Source organism: Sapajus apella, unplaced genomic scaffold, assembly GCF_009761245.1.
Source record: "Sapajus apella isolate SASKATOON/1434 unplaced genomic scaffold, GSC_monkey_1.0 scaffold4, whole genome shotgun sequence".
In the NCBI taxonomy this organism is placed as follows: Eukaryota; Metazoa; Chordata; class Mammalia; order Primates; family Cebidae; genus Sapajus; species Sapajus apella.
This window is the reverse complement of record NW_022436944.1, coordinates 53414662-53428359: the sequence shown is the minus strand read 5'-3', so window position 1 is coordinate 53428359 and position 13698 is coordinate 53414662. Positions and strand designations below refer to the sequence as shown.

Here is a 13698-nt window from a genome sequence, read left to right as displayed (position 1 = left end):
AAGGCATGTGGATCACTTGAGTCCAGGAGTTCAAGACGAGCCTGGGCAACACAGTAAAACCTCACCTCTGCAAAAAATACAAAAATTAGCCGGGTGTGGTGGTGCATGTCTATAGTCCTGGCTGCTCAAGAGGCTGAGGTAGAAGTATTCCTTGAGCCCTGGAGACTGGGGCTGCAGGGAGCTGTGATCCTGCCACTGCACTCCAGCCTGGGTGACAGAGCAAGACCTTGTCTCAAAAAAATAAAATATGCACAGAGCTTAGAATAGGAAATGAAAGTTAGAGAATCATTTTAATTTTCACTTTATTCCCTTCTTAAGAATCTGTACTTCTGACAATGGGCAGATTACTTTTGCAATCTTTTTTAATCTTTATACTAAACCGAGGAAAAACAGTTTCAGTAAAAATGAATTTACAACTGAGCCTAAGTAATCAATCAAAAATGTGGGTCCAGATTGGGAATTTATTCAAATAAAGGTCATTTATACACATTTTTACCTGCTCTTAAAGGTTTATATAGTTCATTGGATGGTGTCCTTTGCCAGCGTTCCTTAAATTTTCCTCTTAAATCATTATCAGTTGCTTCTTCTTCATCCAACAACCTTAATGACTTCATAAGGAAGCAAAAAAAAAAAAAAAAAAAACTGAAATGTAATTTCTGGCATAAAAAACTTAAAGTATTTTTTAAATGTTCATACTCAATATAAATGAGAATTTGGTGAGATGGGAATACTTCTATACTACTAGTTAGAATATAAATCGTTCGACTTTTTCTTATAGACATCTAAGTTATAATGCATTTAACAGAAAGTCTTATAAATTTAAGGCTGAGTTAGCTATTATCTTTCGCAGTAAAGTAAAAAGGAAGAATAAATAAGAGATTATTTATATCCACATACCAATTCCAAGAAAGTATTAAGATTACAATAAATAAGCAGAAGCCATGAACAAAACCTTTCAACCTCAGAAGCCATGAACAAAACAAAGGGGAAAACGATCAATTACATGAAAATAAAAGAGTCAGACTTCCACCCAAAAAAAACAAACAGAAAATTATGTTTAACATATTTTGAAATGCCTTTTTGATATGTAGGTAAGACGACAGGATAGTAGGGGGCCAGAAACACAAGAAAATACTAATCTACCAGCAGACACAGTGCTAGCACCAGCAATATATGAAAATCCCTGATAGCTTAGGACAAAGAATAGCAAACTTCTGTCAAACACCACAGAGTAAATACTTTAGGTTTTGTGAGCCACAGTCTGTGTCACATAGAATTATTATTCTTTTGTGAAAATGCTATAAAAAAGAGAAAAATTATCCTTAACTAGTGAACCATACAAAAACAGGCCGCAAACCAAAACTGGCCCGCCATCCATAGTTCGCCAGCTGTGTAGTTCACCATTGGCTTGGACTGTAAATTTAGTACATGAAAAGGCAGTAAGAAACACAGGTAGGGCCAATAAAAGGAAAGGTCAGATCAAAAGCATTCTCCACCCTCAAACTGGTATACTTCCAAATAGGTGATTCTTAATGGATGAATTTTTAAAACAGAAAACTGCCCTACAGAAGAAAACATGCCTGTCTGCACCTTGGCTCTAAAGAAAAAAGAAAAAAAAAGAAGTATTATCTGAGATTCCTGATCAAAAGCCTGAAGTTGGGACTAGAAACGTAAAAGATTAACTACAAAAAGAAAAAAAAGAACTTTAGGAGGTGCCAGGTATGTAACACCTTTTTATGGCAGAAGCAAACACAAATCCTTTCCAGAATTCACCTTAAACCCAGATCTCAATAAGCTTCCACAAATAAATCACAGAAAATATGAATTCACAATTGAAACTCACTAAACACTAAATGCAATACAGTATTCTGTACTGAATCTTGGAACAGAAGGAGGGACACTGGTGGAATAACTGGTAAAATCTGAGTAATAATATTGTACCAATGTCACTTTCCTAGTTTTAACAAGTGTATCATGACTGCATAAGATGGTAACTTTCAGGGCAGCTAGGTGAAAAATATACAGGAACCTTCTGCACTAAATTTGCAACTTCTCTGTAAATCTGAAACTATTTTTTTTAAGTTCTAAAGTAAAAAGCAGTAACAAAAAAGCTAAACACAAGAGAAAACAAGCCACTATAAGCAAGAATCAGCAAAAATTACAAAGCACAGAATCAAACCCACAAAAACTACAGATATTGGAATTATAAGAAAAAGAATATAAAATAAATATATTTCACATATTTTAAGAAATCAGGCCTATATTAAAGGGTTTAACCTTCCAGGTTAAGACAAACATTATCAAATTAAACTAAAAAGAAAAATCTTGCTACGTGCTATTTAAAAATGACACAACCATAAGGGTATACAAGCTGAAGGCCAGAGAAACTACAAGAAAACTACAAACCACTATCTCTTATTAATATAAATGCAATATCTTCAAGACAATACTACCAATCCAAATCGAGCGGCACATTAAAAGGATTCTATATCATGACCAAGTAGGATATCCCAGGAATGCAATGGTGATTCATACCTGAAAAATCACTTAATGTAATATACATTAGTAAAATGAAAGAGAGGCAGAGAAAATATCTAACAAAATCCAACACTCATAACCAAAAAAAATCAACAAAAATAGAACGGAACATCCTCAACCTCATAAAGGCCATCTATGAAAATCCCACCACTAACATACTTAATAGTGAAACACCGGTAGCTTTCCCCCTGAGATCAGGAACAAGACAAGAATGTCCACTCTCACCACTTCTATTCAACACTGCACTGACCAGGGCAATTAGACGACAACAACAAAAACAACAACAACAAAAAGGCATCCAATTGAAAAGAAAGATGTAAAACTCTGTCTGCAGATGGCATGGCCTTATACATAGAAAATCCTAAAGAATCCACAAAAGGCCGGGCGCGGTGGCTCACGCCTATAATCCCAGCACTTTGGGAGGCCGAGGCGGGTGGATCACGAGGTCAAGAGATCGAGACCATCCTGGTCAACAAGGTGAAACCTCGTCTCTACTAAAAATACAAAAATTAGCTGGGCATGATGGTGCGTGCCTGTAATCCCAGCTACTCGGGAGGCTGAGGCAGGAGAATTGCTTGAACCCAGGAGGCGGAGGTTGCGGTGAGCCGAGATCGTGCCATTGCACTCCAGCCTGGGTAACAAGAGCGAAACTCTGTCTCAAAAAAAAAAAAAGAATCCACAAAAAAAAACTATTAGAAATAATAAATTCAGCAAAGTTGCAGAATATAAAACCAGTTGTGCTTTTATATTCTAGCAATGAACAATCCAAAAAGGAAATTAGAAAACAATTCCATCTACAATAGCATCAAAAAAGAATAAAATACATAGAAGTAAGTTTAACAGAAGAGGGACAAGACATACACTGAAAATTACAAAACAATGTTGAAACAAAAGACCTAAAAATCTGGAAAGACTTCCTGAGTTCATGGACTGAAAACTTAATATTGTTAAGCCTGGCAATTCTCCCCAAATTGAGCTAAAGATTGCATTCAATGCAATCTTTAACAACCTTCTAACTGCTTATTTTTGCAGAAATCAGCAAGCTGATCCTAAAATTCACATGGAATGGCAACAGACTGCAAACAGACAAAACAATCTTGCAAAAGAAGAGCAAAGCTGTAGGACTTATACCTGTTTCAAAACTTACTACAAAGCTACAGTAGTAAAAACAATGCAGTAATGGCATAAGTATAGACATATAAGTCATGTGATTTTCCAGGAAGGTGCCAAGATCATTCTCTTCAACAAATGGTGCTGGAAAAATTGAATAACTAAATGAAAAAAAAAAAAATGAGTTGAACCCTTACCTCACATCAAAGATTTAATTCAAAAGGAATTAAACACCTAAACCTAAGAGTTAAAATTGTAAAATTCAGCCAGGTGCAGTAGCTCACACCTGTAATCCCAGCACTTTTTTTTTTTTTGATACAGAGTTTTGCTCTTGCTACCCAGGCTGGAATTTAATGGTGCAATCTGGGCTCACTACAACTTCCACCTTCCAAATTCAAACGATTCTCCTGCCTCGGCCTCCCAGCACTTTGAGAGGCCAAGGCGGGCATATCACCTGAGGTTAGGAGTTCCAACACCAGCCTGACTAACATGGTGAAACCCTCTCTCTACTAAAAAATACAAAATTAGCTGGGTGTGGTGCCACATGCCTGTAATCTCAGCTGCTTGGGAGGCTGAGGCAGGAAAATTGTTGAACCTGGGAGACAGAGGCTGAGGTGAGCCTAGATGGTGCCACTGCACTCCAGCCTGGGCAACAAGAGCGAAACTCTATCTCAAAAAACAAACAAACAAACAAACAAAAAACCTATAAAACTTTAAAATAACAAAGATAAGTCTTCATGACCTTAAATTTTTGGCAATGGAATCCTACATGTAACACCAAAGGCACAAGCAACAAAGGGACAGATAAATTGTACTTTATCAAAATTTAAAACTTTTCTGCATTAAAAAAAAATACTATCTAGAGAATGAAAAGACTAGCATCCAAAATATATAAAGAACTTTTATAATTCAACAACCAAAAGACAACCTGATTTTTAAAAGGGCCAAAGACTCGAACAGACATTTCTCCAAAGAAGGCACATAAATGGCAACCAAGCACATGAAAAGATGCTCGACATCATTGATCACCAGGAAAATGCAAACCAAAACCACAATGAGATACCACTTCACACACACCAGGGTGGCTATACTTTTTTTTAATGGACAATTATAGGGTTTGGTAAGGATATGGACAAACTGGAACCCTCACACACTGCTGGTAGAAATGTAAAATGGTGCAACAACTGTGGAAGAGTTTGGCAGTTCCTCAAAAAGCTAAATTTAAACTCAGCTAATAACGCAGCAACTCTGCTCCCAGTTATATCCCCAAGAAAATTAAAAACAGATATTCAAACAAAAACTTGTACATATATAGCAGCCTTACAATAGTCTCCCCTTATCCATGGTTTTGCGTTCTGTAGTTTCAGTTATGAGGTCAACCATGGTCTGAAAATATTAAATGAAAAATCTCAGAAATAAACAGTTCACAAGTTTTAAATTGTACACAGTTCTGGACAGTGTTAATGAAACCTCTTGCTCCTGTTCCTCTTGCCTGGGTTATTAATCATCTCTTCATCAAGTGTATCCGTTTTGTATATACTATCTGCCAGTTAGTCACTTAGAAGCCATCTTTATCATCAGATTTAAAAAAACAGAAAACATTAAGGTTCACTACTATCCAAAGTGTCAGGCCTCCACTGGGGGTCATGGAACATATTCCCTGCAGATAACGGGGGGGACTACTATATGTGGAACTGTCAAAAAGTGGAAAGAACCCAAATATCCATTAACTGAGGAAAAGATAAACAAAATACAGTATAACAGTACAATTAGTGAGTCATAAAAAGAAATGCAGGACTGATACATGCTAAAACATAGATGAACCTTAAAAACATTATGCTAAGTAAAAAAAGCCAAACTCAAAAGACCACATATTGTATGATTTCACTTATATGAAATGTCCAGAAGACATTTCAATAAATCCATAGAGGCAGAAATTAAATTAGTGTTTGGCAAAAGCAGGGGAAAAAGGAGAACGAGGAGACACTGTTTATGGGTGCGGGATTTCTTTTAGGGGGATGATACACAACACTGTGAATATACTGAAAACCACTGAAACATACACTTTAAGGAAGTTAATGGAAAATTTTCCATTATGTGAATTTTACCAAAAAAAATAAAAATAAAAACCCACATACAGTTGTAAGATACATACAGGCGAGTTTTTAAAATAGGAGTTAGAATCTTAGAAATGGCTGGGTGCGGTGGCTCACGCCTGTAATCCCAGCACTTTGGGAGGCTAAAGCAGGCAGATCACCTGAGGTCAGGAGTTTGACACCAGTCTGGCCAACATGGCGAAACCCTGTCTCTACTAAAAATACAAAAATTAGCCAGGCATGATGGCAGATGCCTGTAATCCCAGCTACTCGGGAGGCTGAGGCAAGAGAATCACTTGAACCCAGGAGGAAGAGGTTGAAGTGAGTGGTGACCACACCATTGCACTCCAGCCTGGGCTACTGAGTTAAGACTCAGTCTCAAAATAAACAAAAAAAATCTTAGAAACGAAAAAGATCAATAAAATTAATACCAGCAAAGCCACTCAATAGAATGGCTGAAGAATGTTTAAAAACACAGCTGAATAGCCTATTAATGAGCTAGAAGGTTGGCCTGAGATAGTCTCCCTGAAAGAAGAACAAGAGCACAAAGAGAAAATGTTAAAGATATGTTAAGTGATAAGTAGAGCTGATACTATCAATCTAAAAGAAATTCATGAGGACATTATGGAAAGAATGGACAAAGAGGAATGACTGAACAAACAGAACCCATGGAGAGGGAGCTAAGATTTAAAGATCCTAAGTATGATAAATTATGATTTAAAAAAAACTAGTAGACACTTGAAATTTATCAAAATCAAGACCAAAACAAAATTTCTACAAGCTACCAGAAATGAACAACTTACTTCATAACTTACAACTTACTTAAAAAATCAGATTCTCAGCCGGGGGTGGTGGATCATGCCTGTAATCCCAGCACTTTGGGAGGCTGAGGCAGGTGGATCCTGAGGTCAGGAGTTCAAGACCAACCTGGCCAAGATGGTGAAACCCCATCCCTACTGAAAATACAAAAATTAGCTGGGCATGGTGGCACACGCCTGTAATCCCAGCTACTCAGGAGGCTGAGGCAGAGAACTGCTTAAACCCGGGAAGCGGAGGTTACAGTGAGCCGAGATTGCACCACTACACTCCAGTCTGGGCGACAGAGCGAGACTCTGTCTCAAAAACAAAAAAAATCAGATTCTCCAAGCACAAATGACAGAATAATAGTAACCCTAATCCAAAATGCTGTTAGGAACATCAAATAAGATAAATAAAAGTACCTCATATTAACAGACTTATGCATGAACGCCAATGTATTTCCTCAATTATAAGTTTTCACATTAATATTTCTAAAGATGCTTCTCACAACTGACACATTAGGCAACATTTCTATCAAAAAAAATTTATAAAACCAAACACGCATATTCCAATTACCAGCAACTTAAAATCAAGAAAATGCAGTAATATTAATATTATATAACTACTAGGTAGAACACACAAGTAAATTCCACTTCACAACTATCTTTTGGGCTAACTACTATTCACCCCATTTTTTTTGGATGATCAACTGAAATATGAAGATGTTAAGTACTTTACCCAAAGTCACAGGTAGGTTTAAGAGCTGGGAATCAAATCCAAATAAAACTCTACATTCTGAGTCCTTAACCACTGAATTATGTGTAAACTACAATTTGCTAATTGTCCCCAGACTGCTTTTCTTTTGATGTGTTATGCCTACAGTTCTTAGTGTTTGTCTCTTCCCTCACTATGAGACAATTACTTCCTGCTGCTGTCACTTGTCTGTGGTCTTACACAATACTCTCTACTTTCTTCTCCCTATGTCTAATAATTTCTAATGTCCTTTCAGTGAAACACCAGATCACATGCTTGTTTACCCACAAATCAACAGATTTTAAAGAACGATAAGGTACAGCAGTGTTTGTCAAATTTTAATAGACACACACAAGTTACTTGGGAATCCTGTTAAAATTCAGATCCTGATACAGTCAGTCTGAGATGGGGCCTGAGATTCTGCATTTTTACAAGTACAACACGGAAAAGCTTTAGTACTGAACTACGTAATACCAATTCTGTTCTCTTTTTTCTGTTTATTGACTATGACTACACACATAAGGTCGGTGAATGTTAACGGTGTAATTAATACAGAACCCCTCATAAATAGCAGCTTTCTCAAGCCAACAATGCAGTCAATTTCCACCTTAACCTTTTTCAAAAGTTGATTTGGATTGAAAGGTGAATAACAGTTACCACCTGTCATCACAACAGTTATAGTAACTACAATATACCATCATCATAATAGTAATATAATAGTAATAATAGCTGTAACTTATTAAAGCATATCCTATATGTCCAAACGCTAGGCATCTTACTGTTTTAGCTTACTTAATTATCTAAATAACCCTGGAAGGTAAATATTCTCATTCACAAGATTCACACTCTCTTAAGTACTCTGCCCCTGCCCCAAAGTACTTGGAAATGGTATAAATACAACATCCTCTGAAAGTTAACTGAAAAATCAAAACATCATAGATTAAAGCACTGATAAGAGAAGTTATCTGAAAGAGATAACATGACTCCTAAACTAGCAAAAGCCCATATAACCAGTCAAATGTATTTACAGCTAAAGAAAGAAACTTTATCAATCAGAGGGAAGAGGCAAAAGCACTATAAAAAGAGAATAACACTGGCAAACAGTTTTAGCCAAAAGAACTGTAAAGAATATTTCACTCCTATTAATAAAATGCCATCTCTACTAGAAAATGGATACAGTGACTTATAAATCATTTGATGGCCTAACCTCCTTTGTCTAATTTCCATGATCACCAAGAAAGCTGATCTGCCTATGTATAAATCAATAATTACAAAAACTTTGAACAGTTTGTATGATAATTAACTCCTCATAGTATACTAGTTTACGCAGTGGTCATGTGAGTTTCATTAATGTGTACTTACTTACCCGTAAGATAAGAATGAAACCCATCCTCACTTAACCAGAATTTCTCTGCTAAAGAGAAGGCTCTGAGCCACAGTAAATTCACCAAAGTGACGAATACTAACTACACTGTGAAAACCAGCAGGAGGAAGTCTCCAGTCCCAATCTCTGCTGGACATCAAGGGATTACAGTGTTTACACTTGAAAAACAAATCTTTTAAAACATACCTCATCTAGGATTTCTCTATTTCGTTGCAGTAATTCAGGCAGTTCTTTAATCAACTGATCAACAGTCTGGATGCCTCCCTGTTCAATCACAGATCTTGACTTCGTCAATATAGACTGAGGTACAGTGTCTCCAGACACATCTTCAATTGCTGCTGGAAGATTAAGGGAAGCTAGCACCCTGAAAAAATGAGATACCATGTTATGCTGAAGACTAAAATAATTTAAAATAACTCCTCATCAATATTTAATTTAATCTTCTATAACCAAATCAACAGCAATGGAGTTAGCACCCAGAAAAACTGGATAAGCCCTATCAATGAAAAAAAAAAAAGCAAAGATAAAAGGAAAAGACAATAACAACAACAACAAAAAATCCATGATTGATAAAATTAAACAAAAATCAAAAAAATTAAGTTCACAATTCAGAATTAAAAGCCAAAAAATAGGCCGGGTACGGTGGCTCATGCCTGTAATCCCAGCACTTTGGGAGGCCAAGGCAGGCAGACCACCTGAGGTAGAGTGTTTGAGACTAGATTGCTCAACATGGTGAAACCCCATCTCTACTAAAAATACAGAAAGTCGGGCATGGTGGCAGGCACATGTAATCCCAGCTACTCAGGAGGCTGAGGCACGAGAATCACTTGAACCCAGGAGGCGGAGGTTGCTGTGAGCCAAGATCATGCCACTGCACTCCAGCCTGGGAAAGAGTGAGATACCATCTCAAAAAAAAAAAAAAAAAAAAGCCGAAAAATAAGAAAAATGATGACCACATTAAAATATATTAGGTATCGTTGGCTTACAGTTCAAACTTCTTTCAGTCTAAGTAATTAGAAGTCAAACATTCTATCCTAAAAAAGCAGTCTTTTTTCACACTTCGGATTGTTACAGCATCACTAACAAGTCAGAAACAATAACCAAAATAGTTACTTTTTTTTTTTTTTTTTTTTGCTCTCTTTCAGCAGAAACAACAGTTATAATTTCACATCATCTAGGCAAAATGTCAATAGAACATAGATGATCTATGTATTCATTACAGAATCCTCATCTGTTCTCAGTTTTATGGCACATTAACAATTCCTCAGTTATTGCATTTACATAATGGGGAAAGAAGGAACATATACCTAACTGCTACGTAAAGACAAAAAGGCAAATGAAGTGATGTAATACAATGAACTCCTCAGAAAATAAGCTCTGTAAAATCTTACACTGCCTGTTAATCATATGCTAGAGTAAACTTACATTCCTTTCTGGTTAAAGAAAAATGATGGGGGCCGGGCGCGGTGGCTCAAGCCTGTAATCCCAGCACTTTGGGAGGCCGAGGCGGGTGGATCACGAGGTCAAGAGATCGAGACCATCCTGGTCAACATGGTGAAACCCCGTCTCTACTAAAAATACAAAAAGTTAGCTGGGCATGGTGGCGCGTGCCTGTAATCCCAGCTACTCAGGAGGCTGAGGCAGGAGAATTGCCTGAACCCAGGAGGCGGAGGTTGCGGTGAGCCAAGATCGCGCCATTGCACTCCAGCCTGGGTAACGAGAGTGAAACTCCGTCTCAAAAAAAATAAAAAAATAAAAAAAAATAAAAAAATAAATGATGGTAAAATCCATGCATTAATCAAAACTAAAAACACAATAAGGCAAGCCAACTACAAGAGAAATACAGCTGGCCCTTGAACAACACAGATTTGAACTACATGAGTCCATGTATATGTGGATTTTCCTTCACCTCTGCCACCTCTAAAACAGCAAGACCAACTCTCCTTCCTCCTCTTCCTCACCCTACTCAACATGAAAACAACAAGGATAAAGACCTTTATGATGATCCATTTCCATTTAATCGTAGTAAACACATTTTCTCTTCCTTATGATTTTCTTAATAATATTTTTTCTCTAGCTTACTTTACCATAAGAATATAGCATATAATACATATACAAAAATATGTGTTAATTGACTTTTCATGTTATCGGTAAGACTTCTAGTCAACAGCAGGCTATTAGTTAACTTTTGGGGACTCAAAAGTTATATGCTGATTTGACTGTACAGGGGACTCAGCACTTCTATGTTATTCGAGGGTCAACTATATTCTCAATTATATGTATCTGACAAAGGACTTCTTTAAAGATTAAGAAAAACTCAGTTTTAAAAATTGGGAAAAAGATTTCAATAGACCCTTTACAGAAGATATATGAATGTCTAGTAAGCATATGAAAAGTTGCTTAATACCATTAGTAATTAAGGTAATGCAAATTAAACCACAATGAGATACTGCTACACACACACTAAAATAGCTAAAACTAAAAAGACTTGACAGTATTAACTACTGGTAAGGATGCAGAACAACTGTATTTCTCAAACAGTGCAGATAGGGATATAAAATGGAACAACCGCTTTGGAAAACAACCTGGGAAATTTCATATAAAATTAAATATGCTAACCATACAACTTAGGAATTCCACTCCGAGGTATTTACCCAAGAGAACTAAAATATGTCCACACAAAGATTTATACATGAATGTTCATAGAAACTGAAATGACCACCAACAGGTGAAAGAATTAGCAAACTGTTCTATAACCATGAACTGGAATACTGCTCAGCAACAGAATCAAACTGATACACATAATATAGATAAATCTCAAAAACAGTAGCTAAGTGAAAAAAGCAAAACACATTTAAAGTATATACTGTATATACTGTAAGTACTGCATATGTATATACTGTAATAATGTAATATACTATATTACTGTACATGCTAAAATGTACATGTATTTTAAATTGTATAAAAAGTAAAACTAATCTAATAATGACAAGGAGCAGATCAACAGTGGCCAGGGGCCAACAGAAGAAGGACTAAAGGGAAAGGTGCATGAGAGAATTTTTCAGGGTAATAGTAGTGTTCTCTATCTTATTCATAGTAGTGGTTACATGGGTACATACATGTATCAAGACTAACTGAATAGCCAGGCGTGGTGGCTCATGTCTGTAATCCCAGCATTTTGGGAGGTCAAGGCAGGAGGATCACTGATCCCAGAGTTCAAGGCTAGCCTAAGAAACAAAGTGAGATCTCATCTCCACAAAAAAATTAAAAAATTAGCCAGATGTAGTGGTTTGCACCTGTGGCCTCAGCTACACAGGAGGCTGAGACAGGAGGACTGCTTGAGCTCAGAAGGTTGAGACTGCAGTGAGCCATGTTTATACCACCGCACTCCAGCGTGGGTGACAAAGCAAGACCCTGTCTCAAAAATAAATAAATAAATGTATATACACAAACACACACATTCATACACATATAATAGTTGAACTGTATACTTAGATTGGGTATATTTTATGTGTGCAAAATTTTTTAGATCAATGAATTATCTTCTTAGTATTCAATCCATCAGAAACAAAAATTGGTTCAGAACACTAAACGTACCATTTATCTTAGTTCATTTCTACTTCTCATTCCCCCCAAATAAACATTTTTTTAAATACAAATTTCTAGTTAAATATCCTCACCTTGTTTCTATAATTTCTTCCAACTATATTTGCTAGAGCTTCATAAATACAGTGTTCCCCAATAAATGGTTGTAAGTGTGTAATTTTCTATTTTATATACCCTTGACATTTAGCTCTAAGCTCAGAAACTAAAATGTTCTTAAAGAACAATCAAATGGTAAACTTTAGGCTCTAAAATTAAGCTCTACCTACCCATTTGCCAAAGTGGTGGCTTCTCTCATCTGAGCAATGGATCTGTTAACCAAGTCGGCTTTCCTCTGATTATAGGCAGCCAAAGACTGCTGTACTGACACAGGAACCATCTTCTCAAACAGATCTAAAATTAGGAAGAGAAATTACAACAAAATTTTAAGACAAAAACCCAAACTGTAGAAGTGACTGTTCATATTTTCTAATATTCATAGTCTATAAATATTTAATATTTAAAGATCAAAATATCAGCAGTCTATTTAGATTTAAAAATCAAAACTAATTCAGTAGTGAAAGCACAATTATAAAGGGAATTTTTAGATCACTACATTCATGGACAATGGCAACAATGAGAAGTTTCTTCTTTGAACTTAAATTTTCTTTTACTTTTTCAGGTGTGTTCATAACTGAGTTTGAGGGATCTTCAGTGACGCTGTTCATTTGTCGATTAAATTGACTGAGTGGGGGGGCCAGGTACAATGGCTCAGGCCTGTAATCCCAGCACTTTGGAAGGCCAAAGCAGGCAGATCACCTGAGGTCAGGAGTTCAAGACCAGTCTAGTCAACCTGGTGAAACCCCATCTCTATTAAAAATACAAAAATTAGAGGGCATGGTGGTAGGTGCCTGTAGTCCCAGCTACTTGGGAGGCTGAGGCAGGAGAATCACATGAGGCGGAGGTTGCAATGAGCCGAGATCATACCACTGCACTCCAGCCTGGGCTAGCAGATCAAGACTCTATCTCAAAAAAAAGAAAAAATTGACTAAGTAGGTCAAAGCAGCAGGATTCCATTTCTGGCTCCAACACTTCCTAGCTATGTGACCTTGAGCAAATTATTTAACCACTCTGTGCATCAGTATCCTCATGAAATAGGAATAACAGTACCCATTTCAGGGCACTTGTTGTGAAAACTAATGAGCTAATATTTATAAAGTGCTTAAAAGAGTACCTGGCACACGGTAAAAACTTTGTGTTTGCTAAATGAACATATAATCACCCTTTCCCAGTAACAGAATGTTATCCTTGGGATCTCAGCTACAGGCTGCCATCTATTGTATACATCTACAATATAGTAACATTTATTTATCTCATACAAATAACATTTTAGAAGTTTACATGTTTAAAGAAATATTTGTGTGGGTTTTTGTTGTT

General features: G+C 36.6%; 1 protein-coding gene across 3 annotated transcripts in view; it reads right to left on the bottom strand.

Moving 5' to 3' along the window:
• The window catches only part of PDCD6IP (programmed cell death 6 interacting protein), a 69526-nt gene that overhangs the window by 21023 nt on the left and 34805 nt on the right, over positions 1-13698 (bottom strand). For all 3 annotated transcript variants that reach the window (XM_032269470.1, XM_032269462.1, XM_032269477.1), the window contains exons 9-11: positions 12552-12675; positions 8866-9043; positions 497-608 (exon numbers count right to left, since the gene is read on the bottom strand). In XM_032269470.1, the coding sequence (XP_032125361.1) occupies positions 497-608; positions 8866-9043; positions 12552-12675 (414 nt within the window). The remainder of the gene's footprint in view (positions 1-496; positions 609-8865; positions 9044-12551; positions 12676-13698) is intronic.